At 35.9% G+C, this 26,562-nt stretch overlaps 2 protein-coding genes across 4 annotated transcripts in view; one reads left to right on the top strand and one right to left on the bottom strand.

Annotated features, from left to right (window-relative positions):
- Positions 1 to 26,562, bottom strand: part of Arhgap6 (Rho GTPase activating protein 6) — a 520,326-nt gene that overhangs the window by 99,573 nt on the left and 394,191 nt on the right. The gene's annotated exons all lie outside the window — the stretch shown is intronic.
- LOC100761271 (amelogenin, X isoform) lies at positions 20,655 to 24,850 on the top strand. The gene is made up of 4 exons (XM_035450092.1): positions 20,655 to 20,708; positions 22,644 to 22,691; positions 24,083 to 24,127; positions 24,398 to 24,850. The coding sequence occupies exons 1-4, from the start codon at positions 20,655 to 20,657 to the stop codon at positions 24,848 to 24,850; spliced, it is 600 nt and encodes a 199-aa protein (XP_035305983.1).

Below are 26,562 nucleotides of genomic sequence, written 5' to 3'. Positions count from 1 at the left end.
GAAAATCCTTAAGTGAAACAAAATAGGCAAAACCAAAAATAGGTAAGTAAATAAGTAAATAAATAACAAATAAAAGCCACCTAAGGGATTCCTTCTCACCCTTTGTTTTTAGTGGTACATTTGATCATGTTTTGCTTCGTCAACTGCCTTTATTGCTTTACAGAAATCTTCCTCCTGTAATAAGTAAACAACTTTTTCAAATTTGTCTAAGACTTAATGAACTCACTCCATCAACAAGTTAATTGCAAGTATCACCAGAAATACTCATTTCTATCAGGTCTAATTTGCCGCCTAAAATGTGATCTATGAACAATAAGTCTCCTAGTTTTGGCTTAATTATTTATCTTATTAATTGCTCTTAATTAATTTACAGCCTGCATAAATGGTAACACTTTATTTGAAATAAGAAAAGGCAACATTTTTCAAAGGCTGACAGTTAATTTATCTAAACTTCTGCTTCTAGAGCAATCAACCAAGGGAGCTTTAGAAAACATTTTTTTTATTGATACTTTGGGAATTTCACATCATGTACCCCAATCCCAATCATTCCCCAGTCCTTCTATATCTGCCCCCCACTCTTATAACATTCCCCCAAAGAAAATAAGATATTAAAATTAAAAACAAAACAAAAATCAAACAAACAACATCTCACCAACACCTCTGTGCAATTGACCTGTTCTGTCACAGACTTCTCTCATACCAGTCACAACTATCACATCTCCATCACATGTTATGCACTGTAGTGACATTGGAAGCTGTGGTATATCACAAATTACATCCATTTGCCCAAACAGCTGTACTTGCATATGTTCATTGCAATGCATCATTAATCTAGTTTAAGGCCTCTGGCTTCTGTTACACCATCAATACTGGACCCTCACTGAGATACCTTTCAGATACCCTGATGTTGTCCTGTGTTATGGAGATCCTGTGGCTATTGTACCTCAGGACTGGACCCTCCACATGCTCCAGCAGCTCATAGATGAGGTAGATGTTGAGGTGGGCCAACTTAAGGCCCTGAATCTGGGACTGGGTGGTAGCTGAGTTGGTTAGTCCAGGTCTCAACTTGGCATCCCTCCTCCCATAAGAGTCATGGACAGCTCTACTGCACCCCGAAATAATCTAATAATGCTACTAATTAAGACAAGTCCCAAAACTTACATACTCTTAATTTAAAATTCTTTTTCACATAGATAGGATTGTTCTAGATGTCCTAAGATGAAGACTATTTCTAGTTGTGACAGTTAAGTAGCTGCTATCTAATTTGTTTTTTTTTTTAATTCTTATTGTTTCATTTTCAAAACAATGCTGGGTTGGTTAAACCCAGGGCCTAGCACATAATGGCAAGTACTCTACCACTGAGTATAATGCAGCCCTCATCGGCTTCTTCTGTGGTTGTTACTTGAATATGGGACTTATGTGTAGAGCATGTTGCAAGGAGGAATCTGAGGTCCCAATGCCCAGCTTTAAGTTCTAAATCAGTCTTTTCTGATTCATCCATCACTCTAAGGTCAATTACTTGCTACATAAAATGGAGAAAAAATAGAAAAATGCACACAATTTTTATAGTAAGTGAAATGAGCCACTTATTCTCCTTTTCTCAGATTTTTATGTCTCTCTCATATATGCAAAAATAAATAAATATAATTTAAAAATTAATAAAAGTCAGACTGTTACTACCTAACATGTCCCCATGATCACTATTGATTTGTGCATGTGTGCATTCTCTACAGTGACATTTGCTGTTTTTTCTCTCATCTATGGGTACAATTTTTTCATGTGAGGAACCATAACATGACAAGCCATTAGCACCATGAGAGTTTAAAGACAGCACGGCTATTCATAGTACACATCGAGGACTTCTCACCAATGACTCACAGCAAGGATTAAACAAGTGGAGGGCTGTGCACACTCCCAGGGGATTGAGATTTCTGGGGGGAAATAGCAAACATCTTGTGGACAGAGCATGCACCCTCTATTATCCCTAGCCTTTACTGTGCATTCACAGATTCTACCACAAATCTATTTTACAAGGTGAAGTCTATTAACATTCTTTTTCATCTTTTTTTACAGATGAAGAATTCAAGGCAAAGAAAGATACAGCAACTTGTCCCAGACAGACTGTTTGAGGCTTGGCTAGGATTCAAAGATAGGGGCCTTACACCACTATTCTGTGTTGTGTTTCCACACTTTTCTCTTCTACTCAAGTCAGTTCTTCGGAATAACTAGTGTGAGGGAAGCTCTATGTTCACCTCCAAATCTGTTTTATTTGGTTACCTTGTAAAGTCCAATTCTAACATTTGTGACTTATCTCTATCATCAGAAATACTTCTAACACATAGACTGAGGCATCCCTTGACCTGGGGGTAGTAACTGTTTTCAAGTTAGGAAACTACAACCCTGGCCATCTTTGGCCTAAAAGTTTATGTTATTGTTGTAATAAATCAAGCTTTATTGGAATACTAACACACCCACTCATTTCTATATTGTCTGTGGCAATTTTCCCAATATAATTACAGTGTTCAGTTCACAATAAAGCCTGTCCAATTTGCAACACTTTTGTGGACCTTTTACTGAAATAATCGAAAATTACCTGACATATAATAGAGGACATTAATATTAGCATTGGATGGATTGTTTCACTATTCTAAAAGTAAAAGAAATTTATCTTTTAAAATGTCTATGTACATATAAGCAGAAGGGCTCATAAAATTATAGACTCTGGTATTTCATTAGGATAGTGGTCACCTATGTTGGAGTGGGCTTTTCAATGACATACAGCTACTTTTGAGTTACAAATGCTATTATAAATAATCCCAATAGACAGAGTTGTTCACCAAGCTCAACTTGGACAGAATAATTTCATTGGCATATTATTAGTGCTTTATCTCAGATAAACAGACATTTGTTCATGTATCCCATGAAAAGTCATACAATATTTCCTAAATAGGGACATCACAAGTGAAACAGAATGGAGCATCAATATACAAGCAAACAATACCTTAGAATTTACAACATATATTATTTGTAGGAAACAACTATATGTTTCTTACAGATGCTGCAAGAAATGAGTTAAAACATGGCCATGGGGAATCTACTTTTGCATTAAAGAAGGTAAACTTGGTTCTTTGAAGGTCTCAAATAATATGTCTCAAACCTAGACACGACATATGTAGACAATCACTTGAGGTGTCTCACTTAGGGAGGAAAGTGGAGGGTTGGGGATGTTTAAGCGTCAGCTCTTTTCCCAGAAGACTCTAACATCATAGATAACTCCTCCCATGTAACCATCACATTCACTCTCCATCTCTCACATTTCAGCTATTTACTTGGCTCTTTTTAAATACAGAGATGCGATTTGACTTCTCTGCATGGTCAGAATGTAGACTCACAAGGCCACAATGTCCAGAAGAGAACAGCTTTTATATTGTGTACCTTTGCGCATCTGTTGGTTGGAAGGTAATTTGGAGGAGAGCAGCAATTCTACATCTAGACAGAAAACTATTTGTCCCTGTTATGTGGAAACAAGGCCAGCAGGGAATATTTATATTGGGGACATTTGTTTTAAAGTAGCTAAAACCACTTCCAGTAAAAAATGAAAAATCAAAATAAAAACAAAAACATTGCTTCCCAGCTTCTCCTATTAAATGTCAAACATGTAAAAGGGGAAATTGAAAAGAGAGAAACCAATTTACAGAATCACACCAAACACCAGGTAAGACATAAAAACAAACTGGCTGGTTTTTTTTTTTTTCAGTTGCTGTTTTTCTGATTTTTTTTCTCAATATGCTATTTTTGAAATAATAAATTAAAACATGTTCACAGAACTCCCTAAGAACTTCTGTTTTGATATATAATGCATCGTCTAGGAAAGGAAATATATTGAATCTTAGGTTTTAGAAAAAAAATTGTAACAAAATAACAGAGGGACTTGATGTGCTGTAATTAAATGAATAAAAGTAATTTATTGAGGTAAAATATAACACTTTCAAGTTGTGCAATTTATTGTTTTGTTAAGCATATTTAAAGATATATGTGATCAGCATTAATTCTGGAGCCCCTTCATCACCTTAGAAAGTCCATACCCATTATTAATCATTATTGATGCTTCTCATGCCTTAGCACTCGAAAAACACTAACGTACTCTCTGTCATTATGCACCTGCCTAATTTTGACACTGAATATAGATATAGATGGAGCCATAGAATATGTGACTCATTTATGTCTAGTTTCTTTCATATAGCATAGTTTGAGATCTGTCAGTGTGGTAGCATTTATCAGCCCCCAAATTGTTTCTTATGGTGAAATAACATAGATAGCTCGGATCCTGTTTATCTGCTTGTTACTTGAAGAGCTTTTCAGCTGTTTCCACTCTTTGGCCATTATGAATAAAGCTATTGTGAATTCTCACAAACATGTTCTAGTGTGAACGTGGTTTTGATTCTCTTGGTTTTTTTTTATTATCTAAGAGTGGCACTGTTGGATCATATAGTATATATAGTATATACACCTAAAAACAAAAAGGAAAAAGATCTTCACATGACTCCAAACATAAAGAATTAAAAATACATTTCTACATCATTGCTTGAGATATATATATCACCAATAATGAGAAAATCCATAATGTCTCTACTTCATGTGTATTGGCCACTAGAGCTCTGACCAAGCTAAGAGAATGAACAAAATCTTTCTGTTTCCTTTTGTTTTCATACACTAATAATCATGAATGACTAGAAATTTTAAAAGATTTCTAGTGTCCATTTCTTGGAATATGAAATGGCTGAAAGACACTTAAGAAAGTGCTCAAAATCCTTGGCCATCAGAGAAATGCAACTCAAAACAACTCTGAGATACCACCTCACACCTGTCAGAATGGCTAAAATCAAAAATACCAATGACAATCTATGCTGGAGAGGATGTGGAGAAAAAGGAACACTCCTCCATTGCTGGTGGGACTGCGAACTTTTAAGACCACTCTGATGGCCCAGGATGATGTGATGGACTTTTCAGAGCCCTGGTTGAGGGCCCTACCCTGCCTGGGGAGTAGAGGATGGATAGGATGGGGGGTAGGTTGGGGGTGGGGGAGGAGGGATGGGGGTGAGGGGAGGGAGAGGGAGAACGGATCTACATGTGAAACAAGCTTGTTCCTAATTTGAACTAATAAAAAATAATTAAAAAAAATTTAAAAAGTGAGTTACATTCTGGGTACACCAAAACAGCATGTAAGTTGTTGATCTCTAGCACAGAAATTTTATATGTTAAAATACAGTTCAAGTCTAGCTGACATATTCATCATTTCCTATATTGCAAGATACACTAAAAATAAAATGCTGCACAGAAAACTTCAATAACCTTGTTATGTTTACTCTCATGCTTTATTGCTCTTTGAATGAAACCAGAATTTAATATTACTTACAAAATAATCATTCCATATAGTGAAGATTGATAGGAACAGAGTCAAACAGCAAAGGCAATCACTAAATGTCTTCTGGCTCTTGGAATATCACCAGTGGTAAGTGATGTCCAAAATCCAATGATACAAATAGTGTAGAAGATATCCATGGGCAGATTCTCAGAAACTAGAAGTCGAGGAATGTGTTACCTTGAATGGCAAAGGGTACCATGCATATGTCATTACATTTGTAACCTTGGCATGTGGAGAATCCAGGTGAGCTTACACTAACCACATGAGTTCTTAACATCGGCAAGCTTTTCCCAACAGAACTCAGGGAAGAAGATTTGACTACTGAAGAACGGTCAGAGAGAGATGAAATTGTTGGCTTTGAAGATGAAGAGGTCTACAAGTCAGGGAATGGAGGTTACAAAAGCCACCCACATTACTTGGTTTCCTGGTGCCTGATCTTATGAAAGTTAGACCTCTAGTGGGAGAATAGGGTATCAGGTAAGCTATATCCCAGCTAACTAAAGGCAACAATTTTCATTCAACAACATAAAAATATGGTTTCTTTAGCATTGAATATACATTATTCTTTAAAGTGAAAGTGTTTGGCCAACTGCTTATTAATTTCATATTATTAGCAAGAGCAATACAGTAAAGTATTTCCTACAATGATTGAGACTCTTCCAGAAACCACCTAATTCTGCTACTGTACACCATTTACTACTACTTCTTGTTTCTATAAATTCTATTGTGAGGAAAAAAATAGATAGACACAACCAAATGCTGCTGTCTGCCTTTGGAGGACCCAATAGTGTTTTAGTCACACCCCTCCCACATATACACAAGATATCCCAAGAGCTCTGAGAACATTTTGGACACACATTTCCAAATCATTTTCTCTACACATGAGTATATTTTAACTCTTCAGTCTTTTAATAATAATAATGATGATGATAATGATGATAGATATTACAAATAACAAAGCTAACAATTTTGTATACTTATCTAATGCCAGACCCTGCTAAGTGCTTCATGTTAAAAATCCCATACAGATATATATATATGTTTTTATATGTATGTATTTAGAAATATATATATATATATATATATATATATATATAATATATCAACAATTTTAAAAGAGGCTATGGATTTAGAGAGCAAGGAGTGGTATATGAGAGGGTTTGGGGCATTGAAAGGGAAGAGAGAAATGTAATTATAATATAATCTTGTCCCGCGCTAACCGCCTCGCCAGCAAAAACGACACGGGGACACTAATCAGGATCCTTCTGCAGTAAAGCTTTAATGCCTCTTGAGAGGAAGAGGATAAGCTTACAAAATGGAGACCCTGAACGCCCGAAAAGCCCTCCTTATATAGACTGGCAACTGTCGCCTCAGGAGTGTTACACTCTAACTGGCTGAAACCCTCGGACCATGTGACGTCAGCTGATCGAACCATATGACGTCACGGGAGGGGGCGGAGACTAAGGGCAGGAAAGTTACAAAGTTACCCATTGCGCGTACGCACAGCTTCCAATGGCTCCTTACATATGCACAGGCTCCTAACATAATCTCAAATAATAAAAGAAATTTTAATGAATCTCATTTATGAGCTTGACCACAGGACTGAGGTTCAGTTCCTAGCACCCACATAGTGCCTCACAACTGCCTGAAACTCCAGGTCCAAAACCAGCTGCTGTCATCCAAATGTAGACAGGGGAAATCTTATGTTGCCCTACCTTGAGATGAATAGCTACAAGCAGTTAACACTGGCCATAGAGGGAGCATAAGTCTTCCCCAGGGATGAGCTCCCTCTGATGACTGGTTATACAATATCAAGTAGTTGACCCTAAAATATATACATATAACTAGCACTGAATGGATTCAGCAGGTTGTAGTTATGTATTTATTTTTATAAGCATATGTAACAATAGTGGTTAAAGAAAAAGAGGGTGCAAACATAGGACAGTGTGGGAGGCATATATAGGAATGGCAGGAGGAGGAAAGGGGTGGTAAAATAATGTAATTATATTTCAATATAATAAAAAAGAAAAAATAGGCTGGTAGTTTCATCTTGTGCCCTGTCATCTTAGATGGACCATTAGATTGTTGCGCATTTTTAGGGCACCCAAGAAAGGCATGAGTTCATTGGGTAATTCTTAAAAGAAGATTGTGATTCATAAAGGAGATAGTACTTTTCTAGAGCTTTGCCTGGTACTTCAGAAGGTACACCACCACATCTGTACCATAGACTGCTTCTAAACCAAAGGGACACAACTATGGTAGATTGTTAGAGATCCAGGCCTACCTTAACATGGGCTGGTAGCAGATATGCTTTACTTACTCAAAATATAAGTCTGCAGGGTTTCAGCCCCCTGAGCACTGGCACTTTGTGTCCATAGACCCACTGAGACTTAAGCCAAGCTCCCAGCCAGATCACTTAAACAGGCAAATGTACAACCTTCCATGCCCCAAAAGACATAATTAATTAGTCTCTTTTCTGTACAGCACAAACAAGACCTTTCAACACACTCTTGGTGCCATTTAGGGGTAACTGAAATTACATGTACCACCACATGCACCAATTCTAAGTATTCAAGTTATAAGATTGCTTATAAAATATACAAGATACAGTCATAAAGATAGTAACTTCAGGACCAGCAAGAAGGCGCAGAGGGTAAAAGAACTTGTTGCTAAGGCCCAACAACCTAAGTTTGAAACCCATATCCTACAGTGGAATGTAGAACTGACTCCTGAAAGGTGTCCTGTGACACACGCACATGGACTATTTCACAGATGCATCACACACACACACACACCGACACACACACACTGAAAGATTAAAGAAATAAAATAAGATATTAACTTGAACAGCACCTTCAATAGTGAAAATATCAACAATAGTCTAGGTATAGTGGTACATACTTCCAATGCCAGTATGCAAAAGATAGACCCAAGAACATGACTAATTTCATCCCTCAAAAACCTTCTGCTTTGGATTCCTAGTGAGATGTTGCAATAACAATAACAACAAAACAAAAAACCCTTCTCCTGAAATCAACAAAAACTTGTGCACATGTTCATCACAAGATGCATGGTAGGTTGTTCATAGCATCATTATTCACAGTAGCCTCAAACCATTAACTAATAAAATGTCCATCAAAATAGAAGGGATAAATTGTGGTTTTTTCCACATAATGGAAAGCTACATGTCAATGAGAATGACAAAAAACTCCAACCACTTACAGCAATACACATGAATCCCACAGATATCATGTTGATACCAAATACAGCATATGATCTCATCAATGCAAAGTCTCAATAAAGGAGAAATCAATCTCAAGTGTGAAAAGACATAATGGGGGTTACTTGGGGGTGGGGTAAGTGACTGGAAAACTTTAGGGGAGTAAGTTGCCTCTTAATCTGACACACATAAATTCATTTCCTAAAAGCCATTAAGTTTGTCAACTTGAAAAATAAGAACTTTACTATGGACACATTAAACTCCACCAATATGTGACATACAGAATTAATGCATGTCATAAATAACTGTTATATTTTAATTACATACTTAGAGACATCAGCAACTTAAGTGTCTATAAAGATGCAATTAACTAAGTAAACTTTGGGATATCTACTCAAAGCAGTTCTGTACAGGTGTGAAGGCATATGAAGCTGCTTTTCCTGTATAGATGTGAAGATATGTCAGCTATATATAAAATTAACAAAGTTGTAGAACAGTATGATGTGTCTAGTATAATTGTTCAGAAAGATCAGGAATTATCTTCTCAGATATTAATAGTGATTAAGAACTGAAAGTGAGATTCTTAAGGGCATTCTGCCTAATGTTTTTCTACATTATGAAGAGTCTATTTACCAACATGAATTATGTTTGTACTAAGAAAAAAAGCATAAAAGAAATTAAGAACAAAAATGTTTGAGTTTCTTATTGTCTCATTTGTGAGGGTTGGGGCTTTTGCTAGATGAAGGAAATGATAATGGAATAAACACAGTGCCTTGCCTCAGGGTTACTAAGTGAACCCAGGGATAGAGGTCACATTGGTTGGTTGCTGGCAATCTTAACAATTGATTCAAATTAGCACTTGTTTGCTCCACATTCAAATCTAGTTGTGGTGTGGCCACCGCAAACAGGATTCCTGGCCACACAAAGAATGTGTCTACAAAATGGCAAAACAACTGGATTTGTTTGATTAAATGAACAAAACCATATACTCAGAGGGAGGGAACAAAAATCAAAACAGCTACACCCAAAGCAACCCAGTCAGATGGGTGGTTCACAAAATGGACCATTTCATTGAATCAACATGTTAGCAGCCTCACATGGACTCTGAGAAATCAAATTTCAAATGAAATACTTGTAATAAGACAAGAGGCCATGAAAGACACATTTTACCCATCATCAGCAAATGCTATCTGAGTGTTCTTTGTGGATCTGCCATTGTGTTTAAGGTCTGAAGATAAGATATTGCTTTCATAATCATCAATGATGCTTTGTTAGGTATTCTTCATATAACCCATTGTACTGAATGATAATCAACAGAGGAGAAAAAATTAGCTTGGGAAAAACTGATTAAAAAAACATAGCTTTCCATATGAAGTAAAGGTTTAACAGACAAATAGAACAGCTTGTTCACAATAAGTTGCCTTTATGGATCTCAACTCTGGCTGCACATTATATTAAACAGAAACAAAAGTTCCAGAAATAGCACCTAGTCATCAATATTTTTTTCCAAGCTCCTCTGGCTACTGAAAATCACAATAACAGATGAAACTTTTGCTTGGTCTAATTAAATGAGAAATTGGGTGGAATGAATCCAAGACATAAATGTCTTCAAAGATTCACCAAATGTCTCTTAAATATAATGAGCTTTGAAGATCACTACATCTAAATTACATTAGAAGTTAAGTGTAAACCCTTCAAGAGTGCCTTGTAGAAATCCAGTGCTACCCAACTTATCCTTGTTTGTCCAGTTTTGCTAGATATTAAACCACATTATAACTTCATGTATTGTGCAAATTACATTTGGTTGTTCTTCAACCTAAACTGAGGTTATAATCGCTTAACCTTGTCATGACATGAAAGTATCATGAATAAAAACATTTGATACATATAACCTTTAAAAGATCCTAGCCCACCCAACCATAAACATGTTTTAAACATCATCTCTAGCTGCAGCCTACTGTCTCATTATATTCTTGTGCATGATTTTAAGGGTATGACTATTTTAAGGGCTATTCAGTGCTAGAACTCTTTTTTTTTTTTTTTTTTCGAGACTGGGTTTCTCTGTGTAGCTTTGGAGCCTATCCTGGCACTCACTCTGGAGACCAGGCTGGCCTCGAACTCATAGAGATCCACCTGCCTCTGCCTCCAGAGTGCTGGGATTAAAGGTGTGTGCCACCAACCCCCGGCAAGTGCTAGAACTCTTATACAGAATGTTTGAGGCCCAAGCTTCCATCCATGGAACTGTGACAGAAAAAGAAAAAGGAGAGGAAGAAATGAAGGGAAATGGAGAGAAAGAAAAGAGTAAAATAAGGAAAGGGATTGAGGGAATAGTAGGGAAGTGGGTGAGGAGCAAAGGGAAGAGAAGAGCAGGGGGGAGGGGAGAAAAACAAAAAAAGTCACACATGGACTTTCTGAGGTTTCTATGGCCCAAGTACTTCCTGTCTTTCCTCCATTCCTGAGACTAAGTTAGATTAGCAGGATATGATCAAACAGTGATTACCCACTTGTTTTCATTAGCCACGGTATAAATCAAATCTCATGCTTCCTTTTGCTGTTCAAGGAGTGTTTATAGGCCAGAGAATGATTTTAAAGCCGACTTAAGTTAAGCTCCTTGAGAACTAGCAAAATATTCTTACAGCTGTAGCATGGGAAAGCTCAAATTCAAATTTAGACAGTTTTCTTATTATATTATTGACCCTGCAGTTCCAGTCCTTTAAGTAGAGATAAAAACTCACTACTTAATTTTATTGTAAAATAATAATTTATTTGTATAATTTATCCATTTAACATTGTATAAGACTTTTGTTTATTGTTTTATTTTGTGTGTGCATGAATGAAGTGTGTGCCACAGTGCATGATTGAGGGGAGAGGACAACTTTGTGGGTGTTAGTTCTGCTTCCCAACATGTGGGTCTTGGGGATGGAACTTAGGTCATCAGACTTGGTCAAGTGCCTTTCCATGATCAGCCATCTCACCAGCCCCAATTTATTCATTTTAATAGACTCTTTTACTATTTCTTGTTTTAACTCTTTAAAAATTAAAATTAATATTTGACAATTTCATACATGCATGCAACAACTTGACCATATCCATGTCTCACCCTTTCTTGTACCCCCATCCCTCCCGATCCCTAAAACATCTGCCAAATAATTTCTCTACTTTTTCAGCAAAAATGAATATTAGATGATTTTTATCTTCCAGATAGTTTTTGAACTTTTATCTCCCAGGTAGTTTTAATTTAAATGATTCTTTAATTGCCTTTCCCCATTCATCTTTACATTTCTATTTTAAGTAACAGAGAATCTTTTACTTATTTGACAATTTCATACATGGAACTATTGGTCCATTACTTTAAAAAAAGGAATCAGAATTTTGAAAATGAAGGTGGGAAGTGTGGAGTTTTAGGGACTCTGAGATATTGGCTTCCTTGTAATAACACAGGAGTCTAGGCCTCTAGCCAACTTCATAACACTCTGTATCCAGCTCAGTTCATAGGCACTATAGGGCCACAACTCTTTATTCAGGAAAATTAGCCTCTTGTGGACATGTGGCATGTCTGGAATCAATTTTAGCTTGTCATATTTTGGTGGCATGGAGTGGGATGAGGTGGGGTGTTGCTCCTGGAATGTATGGAGAAGAAGCCAGGGAGTGTGCTGAACATACCACAGCAAAGAATTGGCTAACCCCAAATATCAAGTGTGTCAGAGACTGTCAGAGATCTGTTTTTCAAACAGGTGCTCTTTGACTCCATATGAAATATTAAAAACAGGAAAATCCAAAGAGATCAAAAATCTATAAAGAGTGAAAATCCACAGAGACAGTAAGTACTTAGTTGTTTGGGAGTCAGGTGTGGAGGCAACTAAGAGTGACTGCTAATCACTATTTCCAGGTAATGCTGATGGTTAGAAACTGTGCCAAGATACTAGGACTATTAGAAACCATTCAATTGTAAATTCTGAGGCAAAATTCATGGTCTGTAAATTATATATGAATAAAACAATTTCAACCCTTTTTAATTGTTTCATTTGATTTTGTTCCTTACTAAACAAGAACTCATTTTATAGAGTAATATTTAGTTGACTCTGAACAATAATCGCTGGCAACAGATCTCATATGTATCCTTATATTTCATATGCAAATCATTAACTAAGTTCTTTACTTTTTAAACACATATGTTATCACTTGGCTATGACCCTGAGATATGTAAAATGTATATGATATATCATTTCTGCCCAAGAACAATGGAATAAAAACATATATATTAAAATTTGAGTGATAATTTCTAAACTTTTGTCTGTTTTCCCTTTGTTTCATTGAATTTTCTCCCTTCCCCTTAACTGTCATTACTAAAATTGTCACTCTAGAACAGGTCATGATGGTGCAGGCTTTTAATCCTAGAACGAGCAAGGTACAGATCTGAGGATAACTATAACTATGTATCAAGTCACTCTTTCTTTTGCAAAACATATTTAAGATCGAATATTATTAGCAATCCCTTACTTAAGAATGTCCATTTTCCCAGCATTATGGCAAATGTGCAAAGGTGTCAAGTACATGGGCCAAGGTTAGGCACAATGGGTCAGTGGCCCAAGCATCATTCTGCCCTTGTCTGTCCTCTGACAAAGAGCAAATTTCTTGCTTCCCTTGACAGTATAGAAACTACCGGTCAAAGTGTGTGTGTATTGGATACAAGTAGGAAAGGAAAATGAATTTTGGTGTATTCTCTCCAACAAACACAAATAAAATCACGTGTTTTTACATTACTATGTTACCTCTGTTAACACAGGTATAACATTTTCACTACTGACAATTACCCGCTAATTATAAGCGAAATGACACACTGCCATCTGCATATAATTTCCTTCATTGAAAGTTGTTGCACCAGATACTTAGCAAATGCCTGCAGACTCTCCAAATTATAAGCTATATGAATTCTTTCTGTGAATACTTATATTATTAAGGTATTACCTATATGTAATCAAAAAAGCCTTTCTCGATTCAAAAGTACTGTGTTTTTATCTGAATTTTTTATTCGACCTTCCCCCACTCCCAAGGAACATTGAATAAACCCTGGGTCTATGAAAGAGTGGGCATATCTTGTAATCACCAATCCTGCTGAATTTCAATGAAAAAATACTGTGCCCCAAGTGTCTCATATTTTTCCTGGGTTTATTGAGTTTACAGATTACTTTAAAGGATGAAATGAAATGCTGGTTACCCAGAGGTGTTCAGAATGAGTTCCTTACATAACTGCTGTTAGTATTTTAGTAAACATCTGCACAAATTGAGATAAGAAAGAAGGAAGGGAGGAAAGAAGGAAAGAAAGTAGGAAGGGATTTGGAGACAGGGGATCTTTCCTGGGTAGTCAAGTACCTTACCTAAATTACTGCAGTCTTTGCCTATGAAAACTTCACATTAAACAATACCGTTTTCTATATTTTCACAATATCATGGAAAACTTTGACATTTTTACCAATCAACTATCTAGCACATACTTTGTATACATGACCAAAAATACCTCAAAGGAAGTATAAGATAGTATATTCCAAGGCTTTCAATGGGGCAAAAGTAACCCATGTTTGTAAGAATCAGTAAGTGGTGACATGCCTAAGTTCTGACAAGGGCACAACTCCAACGATAATCCAGAAAATATTCATTCTAGCAAATGGAATTTTCTATTTTCTCGGAAAAATAATTTCAAGGATTTCTTACATGAGTCCACTGCATTTGAATCTTTTCCACTCCATCACTCTGCTAATTCTTTTGTTTCCCCAACTGAATGCTCTTAAATTCAAGACTATAGTAGTCCAGTATTTTTAGGAGTTTAGGACTGACTCCTTAGGATTGGGGTTTTGTCACTTTTTAAATGGAGAAAAAACTGCTTTATTTCCTTTAACAGCCATTGTCATTGTCTGTAGCTCTTCATCCAGGGGTGGGGTCTTGTGAAATGTTCCTCTATCCTTGTGGTAATTGCATTTCCTTATGAGTGAATGTCTACAACCAGAGCATTTAAAAGCTTACTTTAGCTCCAACTACCTACAAGTAGTTAATCTTGTAGAATTATTCTAGAATATTAGACAATTCTGATTCTCTTTTAAGAGAAGGCTTGAGAACTGAGGTACGATATAGCTGATATGAAAGGGCTGTGGTATTCGTAATCTCCACTTTTACAACGACCACTTTCATAAATTAAAAGAGGCTGAGACTCAGGAAGTTAGACAGAAGACAGAATTGCAAAGCAACAATAGAAAACATCCTCCCAGAAAGCCACCGAAAATGCTAAAATACTGAATCTCTTGAGCAATTCTCACAGGTGACCTCCCCCACCATGAGTAGACCATGTTGGCTGAGAGTGTTCTTTTGCTTGCAGTTGACACATATCTCTGACAAACTTGTGTGTATGGCTTCTCAGCAAACCATAAATCAGAATCAGCTAATTAAAACAGGGAAACTTGGTAGCATAAGCATCCTGAAAACTGCAAAATGTTACGTGTTGCAAGTCAAAGAAAAGAATTACAACTACCAAAAATGACAAAAGAACTATTATAAATTGGAAGGGTATTGATATTTATTTACTTATCACTTCCAAGGATAGTGTTTACAAGTAGTATTAAATTCACATACTTTTTGTTCTCTGTAATAACAAGAATAGTCTACAGTTCCTAAGTAGTAAGCACACATATATGTATGCAGAAATTCGAGATGAAAGTAAGAGGAGATAAAGACACATTTGGGATCCATATCATTATACTTGTCTTAGAGATATCAAAATATAGAAAAATATTTTATGTTTAAAATTACTTTAAATACTGTTTTAAAAGAACAAGAAAACACTCAACTCCAAAAAGCAAGAGAAATAAGAAAATTCTGAAAATGTTATAGGCTCTATATAACAAAATAAAAAATTATTTTGTAAGTTGTATTTTCAAAGTCAACTTATACAAAATGAAACAATTACATATATGCAAAATATTAAATGAAATTTTCTTTTTTCCTAAAACACTCAGTAATCTTTATGTATTTTGAATAACACGTCTCATTATGAATATTATTGAAGAATATTGAGTACATGATCAGTAAGCACTGTTCATATCAAGTTAATTAGCATTTCTTCTCATAAGAATGTCTTCAAGTTTGTAGTCTTTGAGGTACTCTCTCCTAGTCCATAGAACATATAATAGGTAATGTGAACTATTACAATTCCACTGTGCTGTGAAACACTACAACTTATTCCCTCTATCAAATTGTGTTTTGGTACCTGTTATCCAATCTCTTCATCCCTGCCCAGCTTCTAGGAATCACTATTCTACATTCAAATGAACATCTATAACTTCTATTGTAGTTCGCTAATTTAACTTAACATGTTTTCACTTAATTGTCTCTAGTTCTATCTTTTTTTTGGAAATGGCAAAATTTCACTCTTCATTATAGTACAATAAAATAAGATTATATACATATATACTTTATTTATCCATTCATCTGTTGATGAGCATCTATGTTGACTCTGTGTCTTAGATATTGTAAACATTGCTGCAATAATTCTGGGATTACAGATGTGTCTTTGAAGTAATGAATTCACTTTATTTGGACATAGACACAGATGTGGATATCTGGATCATAGCAAAGATCTATTTTAATATTCTGATGGCTGAGTATTGAGAATTTATATCTTTACCCAGGTGTGTAGCATTTTTTCTTTATATCCTTGACAGCCTTTGTTACTTAACTTTGTGAGAGTAGCTGTTCTAACTTCAGTAAGATAACATCTCACAATAATTTTGATTTGTATTTTCCTTATTGTTATTGACATGGAGCATTTTCCATGTATTTGTTGACCATTTGCATTGCTTCTTTTTTGAAAAATGTCTATGTAAATCATTTTCCATTTTTAACTGGATTTGGTAATTTCTTTGGTGGTTAGTTTTCACTCTGTAGCCCAGCTGTCCTGGAACTTCTTGTATAGACCAAGCTGTTTGCAAACAGTAATGATTCTCTTGCCTCAACCTCTAGAATGCTGAGAGTACAAGTGTGAGCCAGCTCACATGGTTCTACTTGACATTTTAAAAATTATATAAGGTAGCTAAATTAATAGAAGAAATTCCAAGTGAAAGATCCATATTTTCATATCCAGTAATTTAGGACATGCAATAGAGAAAAATAGAAACAACTGCATCATTTTTATGGAACTGGCTATCAGTAACTGATCAGTTGCTGCCCATGGTGAATGTACAGTAATTAGCTCAGTCCCAGAAAAAAACTGTTATAAAAACACATCTGTTGAACATTGTGACTAAATCTATCACTCTTTCATTCTTGAAAGATAAAAAACAGTAATGAGATATGCTGTATGCAGCTGTGAGGACAAAAGTGATTTATGAATAACTTTATTAATTAGGTATTATTATCCAGTTTTGTAGAAGAAAATGTCCTAAATCCTTTCATGCATTCCAATATATGTAATTAAATGAAATGAGTGAAAGACTGAATAAAAATATAGGATCCACATTTTTCTTCCTCTCCTTTACTACATTATGGTACACCTCTACCAAGTCTCCTAAAATCCTTTTTACAGCTTCCTTCAAAGGGAATACATATTGCTTCTTCAAAGGGAATACATATTGCTTCTGAATCATATATATATATATATATATATATATATATATATATATATATATATGATTCAGCAATAAACATATTCATAAATAGGTGCAAACCCTGAACAAAATATTTTAGAGCCATATTCTGCATTCATTTTCTTGTGTACATTTGGTTTATGTACTTCCACTTCCTACTCTGCCATCTTTCTCTTCCAAATTGAATGATACACTTTTCATCATGATGTTTAGTTGTTCTTGCTAACTTATTCTCAAAGATAAACTTACCTATTAGACCACCTTACATCTTATGTATTATTAGCATCCGTTAAACGCCTGCCATTTTCTAGGTAATAGTAGTGGAGTGGGCAACAAACAACTTGCAGTTTCCCTGTGTGTGTCTCTTATCAATTTTTACACTAATCTTCTTAGGTAGATTAGTAATATTGTACCTATCCTACATATGAGGAAACTGTGAATCAGCAAATCTAAGTAATTTCTCAATGTTCCCTCAATCTGTGGTGAAGCAGGAGTCAGGATTAACAATGCCTAAATTCATTATTGTCATGAATACTATACATTACATACTTTTATGACTATTTTCTCCTTGTACTAATTTATCAATTTGAAGAATCTGTAGAAATTATGTATATTTGTAGCTATAGAAAAGGGTGTATGTGTGAAAGTTTAAAAACTCTGTTTAAGCATTTGAAAGATCTAACTATAACACCAATTCTACTAGCATGATTTAATACTAATGCAAACCCCATTAGTTTCCATCATTAGTTATAAATTTCTTTCTTAAATTAATAAATTTAAGGAATAAATTAAAACCAAACCATGTTTTATTAGGGCAGGGAAGAAAAAACACATGAAAATTTAATTGCTAAGTTGGAAGACCTCTTACAAAGTGAATGGACTTGGTTAATGTTGTTTAAGTAAAGGAAAGACTTTTGAAAACATGGAGGCCATGCCACTAAAGGGATAGTCAATAAACACTGAAAAAGAGAAGAAAATTTCAGTTTGCAATATGAAAAACTAGTTTGTTTGGGGCTGGAAAAGACTAGATCAGGGGTTGTCATCTTCCTCAGTGCTGTGACCCTTTAATACAGTTCCTCATGTTGTGGTGACCCCCAACCACAAAATTATTTTCGTTACTACTTCATAACTGTAATTTTGCTATTGTTACAAATGGCAATGTATATATCTGTGTTTTCCAATGGTCTTAGGTGACCCCTTTGAAAGGGTCATTTGAATCATGAAGGGGTCATGACCCATTGTTGAAGAACCACTGGACTAGAGATGCCACCTGGCTCTGTAGTAGAACCAGGGCAATATCACCTATTATATGTTTGTAAGTATTCAAGTAGATTTCCAAGTACATTGTCTGGCATGTGATATGTGTTTACTTTGTCCCTCAGTAAGGGCATTAGAATAAGTGTTGTGGCTATAATAGTCTTGAAGTCATGGTAGTTTGCATGGCAGGTGGTTTTCTGGAAAGGGCCTAGAGAAAAGGCCTTGGTCTCTTCTTTTGGTGGACATCAGAGTGGTAATAAAGGATACAGGGGACAGAGAAAATACTTTTAATAGAAGCAGAGAAAGAACACTGGCAATTGTGGAATTCTGGGAAACTTTGAATTTTTTACAGGAATGGGATTTGAATTTATGCATCCTGATATGAAAGGTCTGGAGAACAAACTTTAAAGTGCCAGCTTTTAGTACACTTGGGAATCTTGACCATTCACTTGTCTAAAAAAGGACAATGTTGACTGCTAGAACTGAGAAGTAGATAATGGCATAGAACTTTCTTAAAAATGAATTCGAATATATCAGCATACGCAGTCAACTAATTTGCTGACTTGAAGGCAGCCTCCCAAACCTATTATTGCCTGTAATGAAAGACTATATGCACTAATCACAACATGCAACCTTAACAGTGCTCACAGCATCTAAAAAATCATGATACAGGGATTTTTCTTCAGAGTCAACACATTTTTCGTTCAGAAACCTGATTGGCTGTTGTAGATGCTCTGCATGATATAAATTGGGGCCCAGAGCTGGACGAAGTCAAAGGATCAAGCATCCCTGAGCTTCAGACAGAAGTCACTCAGAACACATTCAAAGGTATGTGGATTTCATTCATAGTTTACCATCTTTATTGTGGTCATTTCTTTCTCTCAATTTCATGTTTCCAAGGTGTGAATATATCACACATTTCTATTACTCTGTGCCATCCACACCATCTGTGCTTCTTCAGTTTTATTATAATTGAATTATAGTCTCTGATCATTGAAGTGAACTTTTAACTTTATAGTAAGTAATGTTTTTGCATGCATTTCTGTAAGTTTAGGTCAAACTTTCCAATGCTTTTGGGGAGCCAGATTTCACACCAAAATATGTATTTGCTTTTTAACTAAGATAATGCTTTAACAGGCTATGACCTACTTCTATACAAAACTTTGTTGAATTACATCTAGTGTAAATGTTTTTTCTTATTAACTTAAAGTCTGAAAAAATATTTAGAAGGTAGAAAACCTCAATGTACTTTTCATAGACAGCACTGTTACATGTTACAACTATATCCTACACATACTTCAAGGGGCTGTAATAAAACAATGTGCATATTTTGACATGTCCAGTTCTTGCTTCATGTCTGACGGACCTTAATATGTAGAATAATTCCAGTGTAGTTGATAATCAAAAAAGGATGCTACTGGCTGAAGACAGAATTTTTTATCTAGAATTCATTCCAGAACCTTTAAAGAAGCATAGAATGGTAGCACTGTTCCCTTCCTTTGGTTTAACCATACCTTTTGCTTCACACCTGGAGCTCAAAGGTGTTATGAGAGATTCTTGTCTAAAATTCTACAGATGGTGACATCTGGACCTAAACCCACTCTTCCATTAATCTATTCTGAAAAATTTACTCAATATATTCTCAAATAGTTCATGCTTTTGACAGTAGCAGTGCTAAAATGGGCTGCACCCCAAAATAAAATTTCTGTCTTACAAAAGTATAAAATTATATTTTGACTATCTTCTCAACTCTTATATTCAACCCTATTCTATCAATCATTATTTGTAGGTTACATTTAGCTAATATGAGTATACAGGCTGCATAGGTAAAGAAAATGGCATACAAAATCATTTTGGTAGATCAATTGTGTTGCTATAACTTGTTAACCTTCAACTTAGTTGAAAAGACTCTTTAGCACTATTATGACTCCAGAAGCAATGAATATGGGTTGAAAAATGAGAATTACACAGGAATTAAGTCCTTTACCAATAAGGACCCCACATTTTTTCTTAGCAACATACTAATGTGGACTATAGACATGCATAAAACATAATTATGTTCATGCCTACAATTTCTTTAAATGGCTGATGTTGGTTTGCATTTCAGAACCATCAAGAAATGGGTACCTGGATTTTGTTTGCCTGCCTCCTGGGAGCAGCTTTTGCTATGCCCGTGAGTAAAACACCCTTTTTATTTATTGTATCCAATTCCATAAGCTTGGAAATATAAATATGCCCCCATGGTTGGTAAATTTCAGGGTTTAACACAGCATAAGATCTGATATCCCCAAGTGTCTAAGTGTTGAAGAAACCCTTAAGTAGCTTGTTAAAAAGAAAATCATGAATGTCTCCACCACAGATTATGATTCAGTGCAGCTGAAGTGGGGCCAAGCACTCAACATTTTAACAAGCACTTTACCCCCAGGAGATTCTGCCATAACAATTAGCTTGTAAACACCACTGCCCATCTCTACAAGGAGTAATGTTTTTGAAGGAATCCTTGAACAGTTTCCAGAGAAAGTGTTTACTCAGCTTTAGGCAAATGTGACATGCAAACAATCTCTAATAATACTCAATTCCTCACAAGTTTCAAATTTTCTTTTTGCCTTCCAAATACCACTGCTGTTACCCTTAAGGAGGTAATATTTCTACATTAGAAATTCCTTCTTGTACCACCTCACTCTTCTCCAAACCCTCCCCTTTTGGTGTATTGGCTTACTCTTTAGGTACGACTTGGCATTAGCAAGGTTCTGGAATCCCACCTATGCCAAACACCTTGATAGCAAACAAATAGAGTACAAGGTCTGTATTGTACCATTCAAATGTACCAAAGACCAGGAAGCCTGACCCACTCTGTAGACACAGGTACACAATGGCATAAAGCTAAGGTCACATGCCAGCAAAGCTTTTTGGTGGTATAAAGAGCATTCAATATTACAGAAGCCAGCAAGCTTGTATACCTGCCTCTCCTCTCACACACAAGACCAAGATTTTGTGCTCTGTGTTCTTGGAATCCTGAATTTTGGTGATTCCTTGTCCTCTGAGGAGTTTTGACATTTACAAATTCAGCCCTTTTCAATACCCCAGTGTCAGAGAGTTTATATCAAGACACTATAGTGAAGACAGTTATCTAACTAATGTTCATTTACATTCAGATCAGAGTGAATAAATCAGATTGCAAAGCACAAGCATTTTGGAAGAGTAGATTTGAACTGACTCTTAAGTAGCTTTGTGTTTGAGGGAGGTTTTCTGCTTTAGGCTCACACCTTTCTGTCTCCTGCCCTCACCACCCCACAGCCATCCAGAACTCCACAAGTCAGGCACTAGCCAGCTGGCCCCCACTTTGGGAAGCACAGAGTTCTGATTTAGAAAATTGTCCAGGTAGCTTTTTATTTGGAACTTCTAAATTTCTGTCATAAATCATTGACACAATAATGAAAAGAGCTGGCCATGAACTTCAATAAATCAATTATTTTATTGTTCAGGGGATGGGTTTAGAATGTTTATATTTTATTATTCCTATCTTGTTCTCACATTGAACAATAGAGTTGGTGTGTTGTTTATTTACTTTGTATGTTAATTACTAGGAATCCCTTTGATATCTGAACACTTAACCATTTGATCTATAAAGCAGCCCTTTGTGAAACAATTCCTTGCTTGCTGTTATTTTAAATTATGTAACACAAACATACCTCTTTTCCCAGCACAGAGGTAGTCTGATCAACAAGTAAATTGATGGGTGGAATGGGGTAGAATTCTTTGAGGGTTGATGGGTTTAATCCAAAGATCCCTGGAGGGCAAATAGATGCTGCCTTCTGCTTCCAGGCCTCTCACTAGAAGACTATGACCCCTGGGAAAGTCATTTAGGAATTCAGAGCCTCTTTATGATGTGAAGGCTCTTCCTCCACAGCATCAATAGTCAGACTAAAAGTAGTCCTCAAATACATTCTATACTATGTATATATATTTAAAAATATAGCTTTAGACACCCTTAATGTGAACAATTACATATTGACTTAATCTTTTTCTTTCTCTTACTCTTTCTCCTTCTCCCTTTGTTTTTTCCTCATTTTTTCTTTCAACTTGTCTTCTCTCCTTTCTAAAAAAGCTACCACCTCATCCTGGAAGCCCTGGCTATATCAACTTAAGCTATGAGGTAATTTTTCTATTTACTAATTTTGACCATTATTTGAGTTAAAGATGTCCTGAGATCTGTAAAGAGTGGTGTATTGATTCTTCATTCAAGATGTTTCTCAAATGGTCACACTTTTTCAGTTCCCACCAGCAGCTTTAAGCCCTGACTGATGGCCTCAAGCCTGCATTTTCCAGCACCCTCCTACCTGGTCACTCTGACTCAACCTCTACTTTTAAACCTAGTTATAAATGTATCCACCATGAACTACCACTCAGGAAGGCTCCATGATAGGGCAGAAACTGAACTCGGCTTCAACAGTCTTGTTCTATGCCAGCCTATAAAATTCGAGGAGTAAGTAAGATGCTAAAAATCTTTTCTAGCTGGAAAAAATGCTGATTCAAAGACATCCACACACTGTGTGCGTTTCTCATTGGCTATGCTAAGTGATCAATGAAAAGTGGTTTCTAAGAGTCTCTTCAGAGTGATGGAAAACAGAAGAGTTCTAGAAACAGGGGTTGGGGTTCTCCTCAAATGCATTCAAACCATATAACCTTGGGAAGGTCTGTTTTTCCCTCTGGAACTTTGGTTTACTCATCTAGAGAAGGGAAAAATGATAACCACATTACAAAAATATTATTCAGAGAGTAATAAAGGGTATGGAAAGTGCTAAGTCACTGATAACTTGAGTGAGGTTCATAGTTTTTGTTGTATTGATTAAAGGATGTACTATATGAAATAGCTATAAATCTGAGTCCAGTTAATAAGACTATACTGTCCAGAAAGGGATGAAACTATTTATCTCACAGGTTCAGATAAAAATCTGAGTCTGTTTAATCATATAAACAAGAAATATGCTAGTAGGAATCTGAGGCAAATTTTACTGTTTTATATTAAAATGTTGATATATTTGACCCAAAATGTCTATGTCTTAAGGATGAAAGACAATGTTTCCACCTCCTTTCTCCATTGTGATATCAAATAAGAAAGAACTAACTGAGTATTATAACACATTATTGTGTCATACGTTTTTAATTGTTTGTTTTGCTCTTTCAATGAAGAGCAGGAACTGTGGAATTAAGTCGAATTACTACTTTTGTAACTTCAGCTGAGTGAATGAACCTACCTGAGTTTTCATAACATTATCTATAAAAGTGAGGGTGATACCTGCCTCAGATCATGTAAGACAACATGAAAAGTGGATGGGATGGATATAACACAGTACCTGACACATAGGAAACATCCAACAAATGTTTACCTTCTTCTTTCTTTTGTAGAAGTCACATTCTCAGGCTATCAATACTGACAGGACTGCATTAGTGAGTCTATATTTCATACTGCATTAGTGAGTTTAGTATTTAGTTCATATGTAATTAAACTTAATCAAATGCATTCTAATGTCTCTTTCTCTTAAGGTGCTTACCCCTTTGAAGTGGTACCAGAGCATGATAAGGCAGCCGGTATGTAGACATTTTGTTCTTCATTCCCTTAAGAGAATAGGCATGCTTTTTAATTCCCCTTTTAACTAAAATATCATGTCTACTCCACCTACAAACACTAATGGGAATTTTAGTTTGTAAAAGGTCATATCTGTGTACACTGATAGAAATTCTTGCAAAGGAAAAAATGACTAAAATATTCATAAGGTCATAATAACAAACACTACTGCTACTTCTCCAGTTAGAAGTCAACTGAGCCAATGGTAAACCTGACTCTTTGTTTCTCACCAGTATCCTTCCTATGGTTACGAACCCATGGGTGGATGGCTGCACCACCAAATCATCCCTGTGCTGTCTCAACAGCATCCCCCGAGTCACACCCTTCAGCCTCATCACCACCTCCCAGTGGTGCCAGCTCAACAGCCAGTGGCCCCCCAGCAACCAATGATGCCAGTTCCTGGCCACCACTCCATGACTCCAACCCAACACCATCAGCCAAACATCCCTCCATCTGCCCAGCAGCCCTTCCAGCAGCCCTTCCAGCCCCAGCCCATTCCACCCCAGTCTCATCAGCCCATGCAGCCCCAGTCACCTCTGCACCCCATGCAGCCCCTGGCACCACAGCCACCTCTGCCTCCACTGTTCTCCATGCAGCCCCTGTCCCCCATTCTTCCTGAGCTGCCTCTGGAAGCTTGGCCAGCGACAGACAAGACCAAGCGGGAAGAAGTGGTGAGTATACCTTGAAACCAGAAAAAGACAAGTCCTAGAAAAGTTATTTAACCGAATTGGCCCCAGAGTTCTAAGTTCCAATCTGAGCCTAGAGAAGCAGACACTATAGGTCTTTGTTTCTGTTAGTCCAAGCATACATTGTATCTCTTACTCCCCCTTTTACAAATGAATTTGTTGACATGGCTTGGCAATTAACATCATGGGTTTTATGGTGTATTTAAATTCTAATTATTGAATTTTCACCAGAATATGTTTTACTGAAATGTACTCATTTTAAGAGTAACAAAACAGATGCATTATCATTTTTCCTGTTTCAAAGGTTTGACTAGTTTGAATGGGCTAAAACTGCAGAAAGAATTTAAAAGAAGTATTTCTGAGAGTGAGGAGGACAAATATTTGAACAAACTGAGAGGTTAGATGGGAACTATCTTTCAGGACATACAGGAAAATTGCCTGTCTAAAGTGATCATTCAACTTGAAAGTGGCTAAATTAGTGAGTCTGTTAGGTTCGTCTTCAGTACTAGTACTACACTGACAGTGTTTGACAAGGGATTGTCACAATTTAGCATTAAATGTTCCTGTGTTACAGAAAGCTCTGACAAATAAATGAGAATAGTTAATAAAATGATTGTTATGCACACATATAAGTTACATATATGAAATGATGGGATTATACAATGGACATGGATCCATAAATGGTATTTATGATTTGACACTAAGAATCAAAGAGGAGCCAGGCAGGAGTGACTTATATTGGGAGCCAAGACACCTGGATTTTAGCCCTAGCTTTTCCTTAAAAAAAAAAAAAAAAAAGAAAAGAAAAGAGGTGGTAGGATACCAAATTACTTCCATTTTGAGGGTGTTTCCCCTTTTTAAAACAGGGAAAGGAAAAAAGGTAACTTTTAGCTCTAAATATTAATGCCAGTTTCCTTATAAAAATACTGTCATGCATGTCTTCACAATTGTAAGCCTGTTTATAGAAATGAGGTAGAACTTTTAGAAATTGACTGGAATTGAATAACCAGGTAGCTATCACTGATTATCCTAGACTAAGGTACATGCTCTCTGTTTGCATGCAAATTGGGTTTATTTGTGTCTTTATTAATAATTAACACTGTAGATTTGATCTTGCCCCAACTATTTGTGGAAAGGTGACTTTGGGGAGGTAGTTTGAACTTTTTAAACTCAATACCCTCCTGTTTAAAATTAGAGTAAAAATACTGTTTATTGCCTAGAGTTGCCTTATGGAAAAGATTAAAGTAATGAGATTACAGCAGGCAACACTTGGTGCAAGGTGAAAGCTACTATTATATCATTAAATAATATGTCCTAGTACCTTGAACATAGGGAACTTCTATATAATGACAAGACAAGAAACTTCAGAAATAACAGAATCAAACTCATTGGTTGTACATTGTTTTGACAAACCTGAAGCCATAACTTATTATTGTGAATAGTATTCACTAGGAATGTTTGTAAATTATGTTAATTGTTCCTTTTGCTATATTTTTTCAGGATTAAAAAATTCAGAAAATGAGAGAACCGAAGTGGATACTTCGGTTGTTTTTAGGAATAACTCAAGAACACATTGATTTGTGCCTACAATTACTTAGTAAATTCTGTAACTAAAAATAAGTATCATTAGCAGATAATAAAATGTTTTAAAAATCATTCATGTCTTTGTGTTGAATTAAATTTAAAATTCCCTATCACTTGAGAGAACTTAT

Source organism: Cricetulus griseus, chromosome X, assembly GCF_003668045.3.
Source record: "Cricetulus griseus strain 17A/GY chromosome X, alternate assembly CriGri-PICRH-1.0, whole genome shotgun sequence".
Lineage (NCBI taxonomy): Eukaryota > Metazoa > Chordata > Mammalia > Rodentia > Cricetidae > Cricetulus > Cricetulus griseus.
This window is presented reverse-complemented; position numbering and strand designations above follow the sequence as displayed.